General features: G+C 36.8%; 2 protein-coding genes across 4 annotated transcripts; both read left to right on the forward strand.

Moving 5' to 3' along the window:
• The first annotated feature begins 606 nt into the window (after window positions 1–606).
• LOC107004770 (AP-2 complex subunit alpha-1-like) lies at window positions 607–18753 on the forward strand. 3 transcript variants are annotated; one of them, XM_027912953.1, is made up of 28 exons: window positions 607–1054; window positions 6919–7050; window positions 7922–8047; window positions 8148–8210; window positions 8308–8405; window positions 8487–8694; window positions 8954–9025; window positions 9159–9251; window positions 9773–9874; window positions 9980–10077; window positions 10441–10522; window positions 10629–10717; window positions 11199–11304; window positions 11390–11455; window positions 14134–14199; window positions 14514–14554; window positions 14640–14744; window positions 14856–14976; window positions 15172–15351; window positions 15446–15691; window positions 16319–16399; window positions 16485–16649; window positions 16731–16817; window positions 17046–17171; window positions 17351–17431; window positions 17529–17600; window positions 18014–18093; window positions 18186–18753. In XM_027912953.1, exons 1-28 carry the CDS (start codon window positions 923–925, stop codon window positions 18328–18330), a joined length of 3063 nt encoding a protein of 1020 aa, XP_027768754.1. In that variant the 5' UTR covers window positions 607–922; the 3' UTR covers window positions 18331–18753. The 3 variants fall into 3 exon arrangements, with proteins under 3 accessions (XP_027768754.1, XP_015058609.1, XP_027768755.1); XM_015203123.2 differs by lacking the exon at window positions 14514–14554 and having other exon boundaries at window positions 14134–14240; XM_027912954.1 differs by lacking the exons at window positions 607–1054; window positions 6919–7050; window positions 7922–8047; window positions 8148–8210; window positions 14514–14554 and having other exon boundaries at window positions 8302–8405; window positions 8492–8694; window positions 14134–14240.
• On the forward strand, window positions 12317–13167 carry LOC114074876. Its single transcript, XM_027912955.1, has 2 exons — window positions 12317–12405; window positions 12481–13167. The coding sequence occupies exons 1-2, from the start codon at window positions 12352–12354 to the stop codon at window positions 13009–13011; spliced, it is 585 nt and encodes a 194-aa protein (XP_027768756.1). The 5' UTR covers window positions 12317–12351; the 3' UTR covers window positions 13012–13167.
• Window positions 18754–19336: the final 583 nt, after the last annotated feature.

Here is a 19336-nt window from a genome sequence, read left to right on the forward strand (position 1 = left end):
CAAAAAAATTCAAAAGAAAAGAAAATAACTTCAGAGAAGAAGTCAAGACAAAGTATGCTAAAGAAAACATGACAAAACATATTAAAATAGAAATAATCATTACAATAAAATTATTCTATGACCAATATATATACAGTAACACCGATGAAATAATAAGAAACTCTCAAAGTAATATTATAACTATGAAAAAATAGGCGAGACAATTTTCACCTACCTAACCATCTCTCTGTTCTAATTCGTATTCTGTGTAACCTTGTCTATACGCCTAAGTAAGCTAAAACTGCATCGTATCTTAGGAAGTTGGAATTGTATCATGTCTTCGATCTATCAATCTCTACCTCTCATATAATCATACATAGCCCGATCTCTACATCGGAGCATGCATACATATCTTGTCATCTCAATTCGCTTTTTGTATTTAATTTTATCCTCTATGAATGTCACTCTTACCTTATTCGAAATATCTTATTTTTTATTTAAATGGAGTAAATATTTTATTGTATCTTTTAAAGTCATTTATTTCGAAGCAACATTTTATTTTATTTTTAAAAGGAAAAGATAGAAACTCAAATAAATAGTGTTATGGTTTGTGTTCAATTCAATTCAATAAAAAAAATTAAACTAAAAATTAAAAGTCGTCTTCGTCCCAACTGGACGTCGGCTTTTCCAAATTTTCTCAGTCCACTTTCTCTCTCTAGATCAGACCTCTTTATCTCTCTACCTATACATACATATCCATATATCTATACATTTCGTCAAATTCCCAATTACGCTATCCATGAAACACGTAGAACCGCCATTTTCGTTCACAATTTGAACCTCGATCTTCGATTTTGAACCGTCGGATCAAAGCAAACCGGAGGTGCTGAGTATCTACGGGGAGATACAGTGAAAGAGACTTCTCGGCTGGATCTGAACGGAAATGGCGTTATCTGGCATGAGAGGATTGTCGGTGTTCATCAGCGACGTTCGTAATTGTCAGAACAAAGAACTGGAACGCCTTCGTGTTGATAAAGAGCTCGGCAACATTCGAACTCGCTTTAAGAACGAAAAGGTTATCAACTTTTTTTTTTTTGATAATTGCAACTCTGTTAGGTGTTAGCAGGATATTACAAGATGTTTAATGTGAGTAATGGTTTTGTTAGGAAATGGAAATGGAAAAATTTGAATTTGACGTTAGTGAAGTGTGATTGAGTTTGTGCTATTTCTACATTCGGTTCCGGCTTTGCTAGCTATACTAGATGCTTCAGTCATCACATTAGTTGGTTATTGTTATTGCTCTTCTCTGAATGATGTGTCCTCCTTACTTCTGTATTTTTCTTTTAGCTAGCTGCTCTGATGTTTGTTACTTGAGCTGAGGGTTTTCCGGAAATATCCTCTCTACCTCCTCGAGGTAGGGGCAAGTTTCGATACACCCTACCCTCCCCAGACCTCGTTTTTGGGACTACACTGGGTTTGTTTTTGTTGCTAACTATACTAGCAGGTTTTCTTGGTTGGGGGATGCCGGGATGGTATGCTAGGATTCGGTTGGACGTCCAGTAGTGATATCTTTAACAGAGTAGTTAAGTAAAGACTAACCTGCAGTAATTAAACCTGTTCTTGTGAACTGGTCTTTGACATAGTAGGTGGTTACTGCCAAGTTGAATACATTGTGAGAAACTGGTGGGGTAACTCAGTTATGAGACCAATCCTTGTAAAGCTCGCATCTTCTTGATGCCTTTAAATGAATCTGCTTACGTCATCCAAAAGAAAATCACAGTTATGAGACCAAGTTCATTTGCACCAAAAAAAAAAGGAGAAACCAATTAGTAGATACTTACGCTACATTCTTAGTTCATTTTTATGTGATGTGTTTAACTGAAAGAGTTTAAGATATTAATTCTACTTATACATATTTATAAGTGAGTATAATGAAATATTTAAGTTGTGGTTGAAAGTTAATAAGATAGAGAAAACATCATATGAAAGTTTACCATTTGAATTGTTTATGGGATCCGTAATCGGAGAGAAAATCACCCGTTTGATTGAACACGCTGCCAATCAAAATTTACCTCTTATGATAGTGTGTGCTTCTTGGGGAACGTGCATGCTTAATGTATTTGGTTTCTTGAAAATTCTGAAATTTGTGTAGAAAATGACCGTCAAATTAACAATAATAAAATTACAATGTCAAACATTTTGGATGTCCCGAAAAGGAAAGGATGCCATACAAATTGGGTCAATAGGAGTACTTTTAGGCAAACAACGTGAAGTTCTGGTTACTAAAAAAATATAGCAGTTTCAAGGTGGCACATATTTCAAGCTCTGTTAGATACCGTCAAGGGACCTGTCATAGTGGCAGTGATGGTATTCCAGAGAGGTGCTCAATTGTTGAAGGCATTGAAGTATGATTGAAAATGATTTGTGGTTGTTGACGATCCGACTGGTTTTAATATTCTTAGATTTTTATTAGGATATTCTGAAGTAATACAAAGTGTATACAACCAGGATGGTATTACCTTGTTTTCTACAATCCATTGATGCAAGGTGATGTTGTTTCTAGGCGTAATTAATTTGTTAAGGTGTAGGTCTTTTTCTTTTCTTCTTTTCCTTTTTTGCTTTTTGAAACAAGACCATCTTTTGGAAAGATAAGTGGATAGGAAACAGGAGTTTGCAGGAGTCTTTACTGACTTGTATGTTCTTGCTCAACACCAAAATTGGACAGTGTCAGAGATGTGGTGTCCTCAAGGGTGGGAGTTGTTATTCAGAAAATGCTGAATGATTGGGAAATTCCCAGCTGAACTCTACCAGCTCCTGGAATCTTTCAAAGGAATGCAAGGGGGAGTAGACTGCTTGTGGATAATTGCAAGGGTCTCTACGTGGTGAGTGAAGGATATAAGATTATGAATGTTCCAGAACTTCAGATCTCTAATTGGCCTTGGTATCATATATGGAGGGTAACGATACCTTACAAGGCTGCTTATTTCACATGGTTGTTAGCCAATGAGGCTGTGTTGACACATGAAAGAAAATGTGATAAAGAAAGGAATAATTTTATGGTCATGTTAGGGATGAGGTTGAGACTGTTGGTCATCTATTTCTATCCTGCAAAATCACAGATCAGTAATGGAGGATTTTTATCAATCTCAAAGGCATCTCGTGGACAATGCCTAGAAAGATTGTTGATACTCTATTTAGCTGGGAGGAAGCTTGAATTGGGGCAAAGGGATAGAAACAAATGGTGGATCGATCCCGCCCTTGTATGGTGGATTATCTGGAAAGAAAGAAATGTAAGATATTTTGAGGATAGAAGTAACACAATACAAAAGAATAAACTCAACTGTATTATGTTGTTTTGTTTTTGGTCTGACTCTGTAGATACAAAGACAATTCGAGAAGTTTTTGATTCCTGCTAGGATTATAATCTTTTCAGTTTTCTGTTTTTGTTTTCTTTTATTCTTATTTTTTTCTTGTAAATTGGGGTTTGAAGTACTGGGCTATGATACAAACTTCATTACCTGTTAAAAAAAATTTTAGAACCTAGATCACCAACTTTTAGAACTGTACATCAGATCAAAAATTTAAAGGAAGATCTAAAATGGTCAGAATTTGGTTGTTTTGTGAAGCTTTATCCATGCCATTTCGTTATGTCACTGTTAATTGGGGCTAGGTGAAAAGAGGGAATGAATCATTTGAATGGAGTTGCTGTAGACATTGGATTATCCATCAGTGTCAGCCGGTGATAGAGTGATAATACATCTCAATTATCTCTGTTCCAATGAGACGGGGATTTGATGGGAGTGAGAAATGTCTTTTGCTCTAGACTATTAAGTTCATATAACATTTACTTTATGAGACTGGTCACATTGTATTCCTCACTGTTAAGGACATGTTGAGGACCCAAATGAATGGTAAAGAAAAGAAAGATACTTACCGTGATCTTAAGAGGTGTACAATCTGTTATGCTTCCTCTACACAGTGTTCTTTACACCAAATATAAAAAGATGCATTCAATTCCATTAAACTTTGTGAATAAAATTGGATCTATGTTAAATACGCTTCCCATCTCTCCCTCCACAAAGTCCACCAAATATAGGCAGAAACTATTTTCCACCATTTCTTCTGGCTCTTACTTTCCCCCTTCTGATCTAGCAGCTCATCAGGTTTGTTGTATGCCCATTTTACCTCTATAAGGCTAATGAAGAGTTACCAAATCAGTGTAGTTACTTTTCATGGAGGAACAGGTGGCTGTTTGTCTCGTCTGCTTCTTTGCAAAGTCGCATTTGGATGCTATTATAAATCTCTTTTTTTTTTGTAAGACTTCATGTGTGAAATAGACTTTCCTGACCGCCAACCAGGCAAACCATTTTACCTTGGTTGGTGCCAAATTCTTCCAAATGCTTATCCAAGGACCTATTTCTCCTAAATTGTTCATTTAGTTCCCTTTTGTTGGCCCTTTTAGCTGATAAGGATCCATCTTTCGTCTCTTCACCTGATTGTGTCAAGTTCGGAAGAAGTTCCAGGAAGCTACCCACTCTCCCCACTCAATCATTCAAGTATCTTCTAAAGGTGATGTCCCATACCTGAGGAGTCCGATACTCATCCAGTGGCATACAGAGAACAAGACAAGAAAAAAATCCATCAATGGTTCCTGACCATTCCAATCATCTCTCCAGAAAAAGAATCCCTCTACCATTGCCCACCTTGTAACAGATATTCTCAGACAAAGTTGGCCATGATGCCCTGACAGACCTCATACACCAACTCCATAATTGTTGGAGACTATATTAGTGCACGTGTGGTTTGTTTAGCATACTTACACTGAATCACTTCCCTCCAAAATGTTTGATCTTCACCATTGTATCTCCAAAGCCATTTCATCAATAGGTCAGTAAGCTAGTGTTCTGTAACTTCACATTTCTAATGCGCAGTCCATCATGCTCTCTGCTTAGTTGAGCAGATTTCCAGTTAACAAGATAATATTCTTTGCTCTATTTAGTACCCTTCCATAAGAAGTCTCTTCTCAATTGATCCAGTTTCTTAACTACCTTAGTCGGCATAGGAAATACAGACATGTTTAAGTTGGGAGGGACTCTTACACAGGATAATTCTAAATGAACATCCTCAGAGACAAGTATTGTTACTTCCATTTTGCTAAAAAGAAAAAGTCCAGTTTTCTCTACAATGCCAACCCATATTTCTAATGCCTGGTGTTAAGAGCCCAAAGGCATGCTAAGATAAACTTTTGGAAAATTTCCACCCTGCATCCCAAAATGTTAGCGAGAGCATGAACCTGTATTTCTTTTTTCATTGGAAATTGACTGCTCTCCCTGCAGTTCCCACTCAAACCAGATGTTGTTTCAAATACTAATAGGGTCATCCTAATATATCTTCCTTTTTAAAAAAATGGAAAATTATTTTATGGCATTAAGGGTATGTTGGTCACCTCCAAAAGAGAGCAATTTCAAGCTTCCTATAAATCTACAATCTGATCTGCATCTTCTATACAAAGTTGTTTACACTAAAGAAGTAAAGATTCAATACAATTCCATTTTAAATTCCATTTTACTTTATATATGGATCTGGACCTATCTTTAAAGCATCTTCCATTTCTTTCCTTCCATATTGACCACCATATATTAGGATCATCCTAATATATCTGATCTGGTAGTTCTTGCTTTCTAGAAATCATTGTATCATCTGCATAAAGTAGGTGACAGATTTCCAACTCCTCTCTTTCTCTGTTGCCAATCTTGAAGCCTTTTAATCACCTGTTCGGAATTGCAATCCTCATCATGTTGTTAAAACCATCCATAGAGCTTCACCCTGCCCCTGTCCCCTTCCTGATGGGAAAAAACCCATTCCATGTCAACCTGATTTCCAACTCCTCTCTTTCCCTGTTGCCAATCTTGAAGCCTTTTAATCGCCTGTTCTGAATTGCGATCCTCATCATGTTGTTAAAACCACCCATAGAGCATCACCCTGCCTGCGTCCCCTTCCTGATGGAAAAAAACCATTCCATTTCAACCATCTATCATCAAACCCTGTCAAGTATGCTAAGTAGGAAGTCCTAGTTTAAATGGTCGTATGCTTTTTCTGTGTCTGGCTTGCACATAACTCCTGGAACATCCCCTCTCAACTTGGAATCCACATATTTACTGGCTATCGGTGCTAAATGTATGTTGTGTCTCCCCTTCATATACGCCATATGATGGTTGTTCACTAGCTTGCTCACTATCCTTTTCAACCTTTATAGTGCTTAACTATTAAAAAAAAAATTAGTTTAGACACAGTATGAGCTGCAGGTATTTGGTGCTCTTCCATACGCTGCTCAATTTAAGCAACGCTAAAGCATTAGCAGATTTATAATTATTAACTCAATCAATTGTATCTAGTGTAACATTTAAAATCTCCTTGCAGTTAAATGTCAAAATGGTAGCCTACCTAAGAAAAAAATGAACTTGAGATAGGAATATTGCAGAAATAGGTGTGCTATTAACTTAGATATATAATTATTTATCTGTAGTAGGGGCTATTTTTATTCCAATATTTGCATTATCATTTCAATCTGCATAGGATTTGAATTGGCTGCACTTCAATTGCATTCACTCTACACCTTAATGAATTTTGTAACATAGCTTCTTCTTCTCTTTCTCTATCTATCTTTTCTATCTTTTGCTTGTTTCCCTTTTTCCCCCTTTTCTTCTTTTAACCTACTTTTATTCAGTTAAACCATAAGTCTTGCAAACTGTGCTTAGTCATCCAGGACCAGGCCCAATACCCTATTTTTTCACTGCTCTCCGATGTTTGCTTTGTATAAATTTTTGTTTTTTTTCCTCTTTTTTTCCACCTAAATCGCCAATCATAGACCTCCCTCATTGTATGTTAAATTAACATAGACATTGCCCATGGTTATTGAAATTGTATTGTGTTATACAGGGCTTGACACCATATGAAAAGAAGAAATATGTCTGGAAAATGCTGTATATTCATATGCTAGGTTATGATGTGGACTTCGGTCACATGGAAGCTGTATCTCTGATTTCTGCTCCAAAGTATCCTGAGAAGCAGGTACCTCATTTTTCTTCTTTTCATTTCTAAAATGGATAACTTGTCAAAATTGGTTTATGTGAAGTGAAGTCTTTCATCATTTTTGATTGAATTGATAATTATGACTAGTATATTGAAAATGTATGAAAACACAAGTTGTGTCGCATCCAGGAGGGGACCCGCGTTGAACCAAGTGGTGTCACCTGACACTGCAAACCACTTCATCAATTTTTTAAAAAATTAAACATATATATTAATACCATGCATAAACTGATATATAGAAGACAATGATACCGCTTACTACGGTGCGTCACTTGGCGTGCTGATTCAGCGCATGATTTGTACTGGAGGTCGGAGGTTCAAACTTCAGTCTAAGCATTTTTTAGGCAAATATAACCTCTATAACTTAAGATTGTTGTTAAGTAGTATTGAACTCACGACTTCTTGTTGCTTAAAACTAAACTAAACCAATGGGTTAAGGCTATATCCTACCTATAAATATGATAATTGATATTTATGTTGTCTCATCTATAAATATCGACACCGCTTATGGAAAATTCTGCGCATGCCACTGGTCACATCTTGCTTTTTATGCTAGCATTTTGGTGACCGTATCCATGCTGAATGAAGCACCTATCTGTTTGGTCTATTCATAATAACTCTTATCCTTCCAGAGTTCAATATTTCTCATAAAACCATTGTTGTCATGGCTTTACATTGATTAAATTGGAGGTGGTTGCAGTTTAAGATGTCTTATTTTTACATGGTAATTTCCATGCATTCATATTGATATTTGAGCGAGTATATGCTACTCTTTCTTGTGCTGCACCTTATGTTTAATATGTAATTTAACAGCATAAAGATGTTGACTGGTTGTTTTGATGTTTTGCAGGTTGGATATATAGTGACATCATGTTTGCTCAATGAGAATCATGATTTTTTGAGATTAGCAATTAATACAGTACGCAATGACATAGTCGGACGCAATGAGACTTTCCAGTGTCTAGCGTTGACATTGGTATGAATTTCAGATCTTTTCTTCTTTCTCTTCCTCGAAGCAGATCTGTTGTTCTTTGTTAGCTTGTTACAAGTTTCAACTGTTTGATATATCTGTGCAGGTTGGAAATATCGGGGGGAGGGAATTTGCAGAATCTCTAGCTCCTGATGTTCAAAAGTTACTTGTAAGTCAATATTTTGTAGTAGCCATCCAGTATCCCAACTCTTTGACTGACGTGGGCTTTCTTTTCTTTTCTCCTCTTCTTCATTTTGTTGAGTCAGATATCAAGCAGTTGTAGGCCACTGGTGAGGAAGAAGGCTGCATTATGTCTCGTACGTCTTTTCAGGAAAAATCCTGATGTCATGAATGTAGATAGCTGGTAAGTGTAGTTACTTAGGTGGACGGTTTATTAAATGATTTCATTTGTATCCCAACAAATAAAGTTTTCCTCATAATCCAGGTCAGATCGGATGGCACAACTGCTAGATGAACGAGATTTAGGTGTTGTGACATCTTCCATGAGCCTTCTAGTTGCATTAGTGTCAAATAACCACGAAGAATATTGGAGTTGTCTTCCCAAATGTGTTAAAGTATTGGAAAGGCTTTCAAGGAACCAAGACGTACCACAAGAATATACCTACTATGGGATCCCATCTCCATGGCTGCAGGTTTATTTACTTTCCTGTGCAATCTGCAGTAGCCATTACTTGTTGCAGAGACGAAATTGAATATGTTGTCTTCGGACCTTTAAACAAATATATGCTTCACAATTGCATGAATGACCAATCATGCACATTAAAATGCATGAATTTGTAAGTCGGTGCATGGATAGGATCTCAATTTTTTACATCAATGTGAAAGCTAGAATGTGGGTATCAGACATCTTTGCTTAAGCATTGTCTCAATTTTGACAATTTTTTATTTCAGGTAAAGGCTATGAGGGCTCTACAATATTTTCCTACTATTGAGGATCCAGATACTAGAAGATCATTGTTTGAGGTATGCTCACCAGCTAAACAGAAATATCCTTCTTTAACTGAGAGCATATCCCCTTTTATTATCCAACTTCACTTGTCCAAAAGAATCTGTAGTAGATTTCAAAGATGTTCTGGATTTCATTATGATCAATCAGGTTTTGCAACGGATATTGATGGGAACCGATGTGGTGAAAAATGTGAACAAGAACAATGCGTCACATGCTGTCCTCTTTGAAGCGCTTGCTCTTGTAAGTTTCTGCATGTATCAACCATTAGCCTTCCTTATAAGTTTGTCTGCTACATGAATTGCTGATAGTAATGGCATCTTACATTTGAGTAAGTTAGTTCTTTATAAATAATGATATTCCTGAAGTAGAAGCATGGTGATTTGTTAATCAAAACCTATGTGGTACTTCTGGTAGCGCCTTTACTTGGACATTTGTGATGATGTTGAGTACAAACTCTTGTACATCTTTTTTATTTCCTTTCCAGTTTCCTGACAAATTCCGGAGTTATTGCTACCTGTCAAGATTTTTGTTTATTTCTGCACATTCTTTCCAATCTTATTACTTCCCTCCTAACAACTTTTTTAATCACATAATCGTTGCATCTTCTTCAAGGAAATAGAGAACAGTTCACCTTTGTACTCTCCATATGCTAAGATGGACTTCTTGTATTATCTAAAGCTTCAAAGCCTGGATGCTGTTTTAAATTATTCCTTGCTTTCTTGTATACTTATTAAGTTTGACTTCTCATTGATCTGCTGCAGGTCATGCATCTTGATGCCGAAAAAGAGATGATGTCTCAGTGTGTTGCATTGCTTGGGAAATTTATTGCTGTACGTGAGCCAAATATTCGCTATCTTGGTTTGGTAAGTTGTAGAAGCATACAGACTAATATTCTTTCATACTGTTGGAACTTGCAAAACAGATCCAGTTACCACTGTCTGATTTCCTCATCTCTGTTTTTCATGCAGGAAAATATGACTCGGATGTTGATGGTTACAGATGTACAGGACATCATTAAAAGACATCAAGCACAGATTATTACCTCACTGAAGGATCCTGATATCAGGTTGATTTGGAGCCTTTGCGTTTTCCTTATCACCTATTTCCCTGCTTTTGTTTCACAGCAGAAGTACATTAAGTAAAATGTGCTGCTGGAACAACCAAGTTAGTAAAGCTCAAATTTTTCTGCCCAAAAGCTTTCTCAGTGTGACATGTGCATGATTACTCCTTAAAAAGAAAGCTCTCTTTATCAATTTGATGACATTGGAGCTGAGCTGGACATTCAATATGTCTGCTGTTTTATTTATATGTCCTCTTTTCTGGTGAAATGATGGGAAAACATCGGCAGTAGCCGCTTGTGTGTCTGTCTATTGAGTTCCACTTAAGTATTCAAATTGCTTTCTTTACTGACGTCAAGTACTTCAAACAGTATAAGGAGACGTGCGCTTGATTTACTATATGGAATGTGTGATGTTTCAAATGCAAAAGACATAGTGGAAGAACTGTTGCAGGTATCAGGATTGTTTCTTTTCATGGATATTTAATTTATGCCCTTTATAGAATTTTTAAATTGTTGCAGAGTAAAAAGGTATGCCACTGATCTTTTGTTTTTGTCAGTATCTTAGTACAGCAGAGTTCGTGATGCGTGAAGAACTGTCGCTCAAAATTGCAATTCTTGCAGAGAAATTTGCTCCTGATTTGTCGTGGTATGAAATAGATATGGACATACTGAAACTTCACTTTTCTTGAATGCAATATTTGGTTGTCTTTAGGAGTTTAAAAACTTTGCATATATATTCCTGCTCAAAAAAAGAAAAACATTTTGCTCATATATGCTGACTATGCTGAATCAAGGATATTTCCGTATTTAGCGAAGTTCCATCTCCTGCTTTTGAAGTTATTGAAATTCCAAAATGTTGTCTCTTAGAAGTTCTCTCCGGCTTGATCTTTCTTCAGCCTTTTCAGGGGATTTATTTTGTTCATCGTTATCAAAGAGGGCATCATGAGAAATCCACCATACACTGAAATGTTGCTCTCTTTGTGCATATTTCTAACTCCAAATCTAGCGGTTTTAGTAGCTAGCAAGTACTCAGAATTAGATTTTACTTGCTGAAATTGTCTAAATCTTGTTTTACAGATCTACAATGTGATAACAGCTAAGAGTGTGTCTCTTGGTTTGTCATGCAGGTATGTAGATGTCATCCTTCAATTAATTGACAAGGCTGGTGATTTCGTCAGTGATGACATTTGGTTCCGTGTTGTGCAATTTGTTACAAACAATGAAGATCTACAGGTAACTATAGCTGCTCTGTGTATATGCTAGCTTGATTTATTTATTTCTAATGGAGCTCACTTTATACATTCAACCTCTTCCTCAGCCTTATGCAGCTTTGAAGGCCAGAGAATATCTTGATAAACCCGCCATTCATGAAACGATGGTCAAGGTGCGAACGCTCTCTTTTAATACTGGGAATCTCTAGGGGTGTGTGTGCAAATGTTATGAACCCTAATGGGATTATGTCTGCATATTATTCATGCTAGATTTGTTGCTGGCTGATAATTGGAATGGGTCGTCCAACCGAAGTCACTTTGACATGCAATGATTTCATGAACATTATTTGTTATTGGCATATAATTAACTAGAGAATTTTTCTTGGAGGTTGACAGTTTAATTAGAGACGTGTGCATAAGAAAGAAAACCCAAACTGTGGATATCTGACTGGCGACTTCCAAGTGGAAGAATGAATAGTTACCTTCTGAACAAGTTTGGAAGTTATGTTGGCTTGAGCTGTTGTTAAGACAGAAATAGCTTGCATCTTGATTTAATCAGGACCGTATACCAAGAGCGAGCTTGACTCTCAAGGATCACAATTTAAGTCATGTTGTCAAAACTTTGAGACTTGGCTTGACTTGACGCCTCCATTTTACAGGGAGGCCTACTGTTTTCTTGTTAAATGGAGGGAGGCGTACTGTTAATCCAAGTCATTTGATTAGTTCATTTATATAGAAAGGCTTCCATTGGCTCAATCTGACCTGGGTGTCCTAAATTTATCTTCAAGCTAGATTTGCATCACCTTATCAAAGAACTTCTGTGCTATTTCATCTGCTCTTCCAGTTCTAATGTTTAGTTGCCATACAGCCAGAGATAAGCACCCAAGAGCTAAATAATCTTCTTTGTGATTTTTGTTTTGAATTTAGATATCCGCTGTCCTTTTATTGTCAATTTGAAAAAGGAAAAAAAATATATTGGGAAAGCTAATTGAAAATTTTAATTGTGCCATCTGCTGGAGTAGGTCAGTAAAGGGAAGGATTATGGTCGAAAAGTAGAAAAGGATTGCAAATGACATGTGGAAATTGCAGTGCTGTAGGTCATAATCGAAGAAGATGTCCCCTAGTAAGTCATGTTTTATCAATTTTTAATTACTTTCAATGTATAATTATTTATCTTACACTTTGAAAAATTTTACAGCTTCAAGAAGGAAGACAAGTTCTCCCAGATGAACCAATCTTGATGCCAACTCTTGAATTTGTTGCATCTTCAAGTCGACAAACTAGCCATCAATCAAGTGAAGAATTCAATGAAGTTGCTGGTTCTTCAAAATCAAAGAGAAAAAATGTTTCAAAGGACAAAGTTGATGCACTACCAAAGAGGTCTAAAAACGATGGAAAAGAAAAAGTTATTGCACCTTTGATTGCAATTGTTGATCAGGATGAAGTTGAAGACAGTATTGAATCTGAGGATGAGAATACAATCCTTGCACCTAGAGTGATATCTGAAGAAAAAACTAGACTTCAAATGAAGAAGATGCTACAACAACCAATTGGTTCAAGAATGATTAGTTTTAAGGGTGATGAAAATGGTGTTGTTGTCCCTACTAATTTACCATACTCACCAAAAAAGCTAACTTGGAAAGGCAAAGCATGTGTGACCTCAAGTCAGTTGAAAAAAGACGAGGAAAAAAAGATTGGCAAGCTTAAGGCAAAGAGGGGCAAACATTAGAAAGTAGTTGCTAAGTATTGGTTTAAAGAGTTTTTATTTAGTATGTAATGGCACAATGGAACTTCTTAAACTGCTATTTTTGGAGGGGCAAGCATTACAAATTAGATTGATAATGTTTTGTGGGCTGAAAATATTTTGTGACTTGAAAATTTTATGAATGCATTCTATTATTTGGTGGCTTTGTGGAACTGTTGAAACTTTGTGGTTGTGGAACTGTTGCAGTTTCGTGGTCTGTGGAACTGTTGCAGTTTCGTGGTCTGTGGAACTGTGGAACTTTGTGGTTGTGGAACTGTTGCATATGATACATTGTGGCAAGTGAATGTTTGACTCACAACTATGCATATGATACTGTCAGTGTGGCAAGTGAATGCTTGGTGTTATGTGTTTCAGCTTGAGTTTGGTTGGTATCCTCGGAACTCTATTTGAAACTGATGGCTTTTGTTTCACAGCAGAAGTACATTAAGTAAAATGTGCTGCTGGAACAACCAAGTTAGTAAAGCTCAATTTTTTCTGCCCAAAAGCTTTCTCAGTATGACATGTGCATGATTACTCCTTTAAGAGAAAGCTCTCTTTGTCAATTTAATGACATTGGAGCTGAGCTGGACATTCAATATGTCTGCTGTTTTATTTATATGTCCTCTTTTCTGGTGAAATAATGGGAAAATATCGGCAGTAGCCGCTTGTGTCTGTCTATTAAGTTCCACTTAAGTATTCAAATTGCTTTCTTTACTGACGTTAAGTACTTCAAACAGCATAAGGAGACGTGCGCTTGATTTACTATATGGAATGTGTGATGTTTCAAATGCAAAAGACATAGTGGAAGAACTGTTGCAGGTATCAGGCTTCCATTGCCTCAACCTGACCTGGGTGTCCTAATTTTGTCTTCAAGCTAGATCTGCATTACCTAATCTTAGAAATTCTGTGCTATTTCATCTGCTCTTCCAGTTCTAATGTTTAGTTGCCATACAGCCAGAGATAAGCACCCAAGAGCTAAATAATCTTCTTTGTGATTTTTGTTTTGAATGTAGACATCTTCTGTCCTTTTATTGTCAATTTGAAAAAGGAAAAAAATATATTGGGAAAGCTAATTGAAAATTTTAATTGTGCCATCTGCTGGAGTAGGTCAGTGCATATATCCTTGGAGAATACAGCCATCTTCTGGCCAGAAGGCCTGGATGTAGTCCAAAGGAAATCTTTAGTATCATTCATGAGAAGTTCCCTACTGTTACGTAAGGACATTCAGTGTTGATCTCAATTTCTTATTGCTCTTTTTTCTCCTGTCTGTTATTTTTACCTCAAACTATGCTATCAGGACTTCAACAATGAACAGAGGAAGCAACAATCACTGAATTACTGCCAAATTGATGAGAAATTAACAATGAAATAGTAGACATAACAATCAAAACAAATGTAGCTTTGCCAGAAAATGCACACACCAATGTATCATTAGTAATAACAATATTGCATAATTCTTCATTAGTAGACACAACAACAATNCAAAGGAAATCTTTAGTATCATTCATGAGAAGTTCCCTACTGTTACGTAAGGACATTCAGTGTTTGATCTCAATTTCTTATTGTTCTTTTTTCTCCTGTCTGTTATTTTTACCTCAAACTATGCTATGCAGGACTTCAACAATTCCTATTCTTCTGTCAACATATGCTAAGATCTTGATGCATACACAGCCACCAGATCCGGAGCTACAGAATCAGATTTGGGCAATATTCAGGAAGTAAGAGAATTATTTTATGGTGTTGTAATTTCTGTTCATCCTGTAAGGTTGTTTTTCTTCTGTGGATATATCCAAAGATATAATAATTGCTAGAGCTGCATAATACCCCAGGTATGAAGGCTGCATCGATGTAGAGATACAGCAACGGGCTGTGGAATACTTCGAGTTGAGTAAGAAAGGTGCAGCTTTAATGGACATCTTATCTGAAATGCCAAAGTTCCCTGAGCGACAGGTATGCATGCAGAACTTCTTGACTTCTATTATTTATATCTGCAGTGTTCTACATAATTGATGCATTGGTTCAATTTGACAGACCTCCTTTTGCATCATATAGTGTATCTTTCAACTGTTAAGTATGGTATTGTCTTTATTTTGTTATCATTTTTCATCATTGATGTTAAGCCACAATATTCTCTTTACAATGTAGTCGTCACTGATAAAAAAAGCTGAGGATACTGAGACTGATACCGCTGACCAAAGTGCAATCAAGTTGCGTTCACAACAGCAAAATTCTAATGCTTTAGTAGTGACAGACCAACACCATGCTAATGGAACTCCACCAGTCAACCAGTTAGGTCCAGTAAAAGTTCCAAGCACGAGCAAAGTGGTAATTTGTCTCTCCGACTATTTTGTAAAAAATTGAGTATTTAATGTCTATGTTTACAGTATTAGATGGTAATAAACTATTTATTTATGGCCAGGATTGTGACTCAGTGGATCAAAGGGAGGCTCAGTCAAATGGAACTTTGACCATTGTGGATCCTCAACCCCCTTCAAGCGCTTCGCCTGATCTCCTGGGTGATCTTTTAAGTCCTCTGGCTATTGAGGGCCCTCACTCTGCTGAGAACCAATCTAACCATAGTTTGAGTGCTGGTGTTGAAGGTGCTGCAATTGTGGAGGAGGCGCTAGCACTTGCACCTATTGAAGAACAGATGAATACCGTCCAGGTACTGCTTTCTTTAATGATTGTTAATATGCTTTACCCTCATTCTTTCATATTTATAACTCCTAATTTAGTGGTATGAAGATGCTGCCATTTCTTTTTCAGTTTCTGTTCCATTTGATTCTTTTACCAAATTCAGGTCTTCAATTCATCATATTTTCCTATTCCTTGAAAGTTTTAAGAGATATGTTGTTAATTTGCTGAAGCTGCTGGGATAAGCTTTAAAAAGTGTTTGTCTAGTATCACTGGCACTTTCTCGCATGACCCTAAATACATTTTCATTAAAATTTGCCCGTAAAGAAGCACTTTCATTTCATGCACTGCAAAATTAGCTTAAGTTGTCACCTTTGCAATTAAGGGAAAATTTTGCTGCACTAGAGATTTTTATTATGGTGCCTTCACTTGTTCAGAAACTCTCACTGATTCTTTTTCTGACCTGCTTTTGAAATGTTTTTCCTTGAGCTGAGGATCTACCGGAAACGGCCTCTCTACCTCCCAAAGGTAGGGGTAAGGTCTGCATACACCTACCCTCCCCAGACCCCACTTGTGATACTACACGGAGTATGTTGTTGTTGTTGTCTCCTGTTCAGAATTAAAATTATTTTGACAGCCTTACTTTTCCTGGTTGTAGCCAATAGGAAGCATTGCAGAAAGGTTTCATGCCTTGTGCTTTAAAGATAGTGGTGTACTATATGAGGATCCATACATTCAGGTAGATGAGCAATCGAGAGTCATTGTTTCAACTGTCATGTGATGAACTTATATGCACTTAGTTATTTTTGTTGGCACAATTCCAGATTGGCTCAAAAGCAGATTGGCGGGCACATCATGGACGACTTGTCCTGTTCTTGGGAAATAAGAATACGGCTCCGCTTGCTTCAGTGCAGGCTATAATATTGTCTCCATCTCATTTGAGGACGGAACTATCATTAGTACCTGAGACTATTCCACCACGTGCACAGGTCAGACAGTTCATTTTTACTTGTCTAACCTATTTGATTGTCACTTCATCTTCTGATCTCCAATTAAATTATTTTCTGCAGGTTCAATGCCCACTTGAAGTTGTTAACCTACGTCCAAGTAGGGATGTCGCTGTTCTTGACTTCTCATACAAGTTCGGAACTCATTTGGTACTGATTCTTTATGAATTTTGTTTTTCAAATGGTTTGAGATAGAGGAGTGATAGCCTGGTTAAGGGCCCGCCACCTTCAATCATGAGATTGGGGCATCAAGCCACCTAGGGAACAAAGTGAAAAAGCCTCTCTCCTGGGTAGGGTTGGGGGGGTTGAGGTTGGAGTTCAATCTTTCATTGTTAAGTCTGTTTTTGTATGTTTTTAACTTGGCTGTGCATTTTACAGGTTAATGTCAAACTTCGCCTCCCTGCTGTCTTGAATAAGTTTTTCCAGCCTATCACAGTATCTGCAGAAGAATTTTTCCCACAATGGAGATCACTATCTGGACCACCATTGAAGCTCCAAGAAGTGGTCTGTCCACTTTCTTTGTTGAACTTTTGCAATACACTTGCATATGAAAATTTTCTCTGAAGTGTGTATAATTAAGTGCATCATAAATTACGAACGCATACCGAGATTGCCATCTCAACCTTACATGAGCATATCGATATCTGAAACACGACCTCAACTTATTTTTCTAATTTGACCAGGTTAGAGGTGTAAGACCAATGGCACTTCTTGAAATGGCAAACTTGTTCAATAGTTTCCAGTTGATTGTTTGTCCTGGACTTGTAAGTTTCTGATCTTTCATATATTTTGGTTTGTTACCTTTTGGATTATGACCCTTCATATTTCCTCATTATATTTCACTTCTTGATTCTTATTCAGGATCCAAATCCAAATAATTTGGTTGCTAGCACAACTTTCTATTCAGAGAGTACGCGAGCCATGTTGTGTTTGGTAAGTTATTGATCTTGTGGTACCTGCTGCTTGATGCTCTAAAATACCATAATTTTATTGGTTTTTAGATATAATATGACAAAGTGTCAAGTTTATAGCAGTATAGGAGTTTGTATATCATATCGCATTACTTTTCTTGGGTCTTTGCCTTCTACCTGGATCAAGTAGGAGCAATTTGTCCACAAAGAACTTAAATTACAGTTGTCATTGGTCCATATGAGAAGATGGAAATTGTGGTTTCCTGGAACAATATTTTCATCCAAAAATGAGGAACCCTCTTGTTTTCCAAGATAACATATTCCCTTGTGCCAAAGATACCAGTCATCTTTATTCATCTTTATGATTTTATCATTTAGTTTAAAATAGAAATTTTCTGTAGAAAGTTATCTAAAATCTTTAGTTGTGATATTCAGGTTAGAATAGAAACGGATCCAGCTGATAGAACTCAACTGCGTATGACAGTTGCTTCTGGAGATCCTGCACTGACATTCGAGTATGAGCTAAAATATGCTTTCTTATATTCTCTTCTTTGTGTTCATTACTGACTTATCAATCACCTATGGAATCTCTTCTAACTATATGTAGGTTGAAGGAGTTCGTTAAAGAACAATTGGTTAGTATCCCTACAGCTGCTCGGGCAGCAGCACCACCCGTACCTCCACAACCTCAGCCAACAAGTCCACCACCGCCAACATCAGATCCTGGAGCATTGCTTGCTGGTTTGCTATAAGTGGTTTTAAATATGGTGAGAATTATATCCACAGTCAGCGGTTGTAAAATATGTTCATATTACAAAAGGCTGAAACGTCCCAAAAGACAAGATTGGCACCTAACAACACGATGCAAGGGCTGGCGGAAGCAAGGGTTGACATAGCACGTGAGTGGAATTTCTGGGAAGGGTTCAGTTGAAATTTTTGAAATTCTTTTGCACAAATATTTTGTGCTTTGTTGAGGTTTTTAAGTTTAGATAATAGGGCCTATTTTATTTTACCTTTGGTTCCCTTTAAATTTTTGTCTTCATTTAGTCAGGCTTTTACACCATTGGTTTATGTAGTGTCAATAGCGCAAGTCATTGTAAGTGCTGCTTTGATATGCTCCTCCCTATGTATTCTACAAGAATTATAATGAGGAAAAAAGAAGTATTTGGCGTTGATTTTTTTTTTCTTTCCTTTAGTTTAATAGAAGGGTATAGAGAAAAAAGTGTTGTGAATTTAAAATTCACACAACTTATTTCAACAACATACTCCGTGTTATTCTATAAGTGGAGTCTGAGAAGTTTGGTGTACATGTACACTAAGTTGGAGATCGAGAGGTTGTTTTAGATTGACCCTCGACTCAAATTACACAATCCATTTCATATCCACACAATAGTTTCTTATTCTATTTTGATTGAAGCAACGGCAGCACCCTACTCCAGCAGTCATCTGTCGTCCACACGCCTACTGTTATACCTCAGTGCAAGTTCTGGTTAAAAAATTATGTGATTGTTAAAAAGTTAGTGTTATGTTGAATATGCAATCGAGACTATGCTAAGTATAAGATTGTTCTAAACTGATTCATTTTTACAATTTACAATATTCCCTGACTTATTAAATTTTTCTTCCATCGAAACATTTGATAGACTAAATTGGGCTCCAAAGTCATGGCAACAAATGGTCTAGTGCCAACGTTAGTCTATCTATTTTTTGGTTTCCACCCAGTGTTTGGCCACATTGGAGCCCAACAAAGTCCAGATT

Source organism: Solanum pennellii, chromosome 11, assembly GCF_001406875.1.
Source record: "Solanum pennellii chromosome 11, SPENNV200".
NCBI lineage: Eukaryota > Viridiplantae > Streptophyta > Magnoliopsida > Solanales > Solanaceae > Solanum > Solanum pennellii.

Bases quoted from the DNA above. Each gene is read 5' to 3' on its own strand.
- LOC107004770 (XM_015203123.2), top strand. From the start codon at position 923: ATGGCGTTATCTGGCATGAGAGGATTGTCGGTGTTCATCAGCGACGTT. The intron at 14,977-15,171 runs GTATGCATGCAG...TTTACAATGTAG, and splicing joins CAAAGTTCCCTGAGCGACAG to TCGTCACTGATAAAAAAAGC. The intron at 18,094-18,185 runs GTATGAGCTAAA...AACTATATGTAG, and splicing joins GATCCTGCACTGACATTCGA to GTTGAAGGAGTTCGTTAAAG.
- LOC114074876 (XM_027912955.1), top strand. From the start codon at position 12,352: ATGACATGTGGAAATTGCAGTGCTGTAGGTCATAATCGAAGAAGATGT. The intron at 12,406-12,480 runs GTAAGTCATGTT...AAAATTTTACAG, and splicing joins ATCGAAGAAGATGTCCCCTA to CTTCAAGAAGGAAGACAAGT.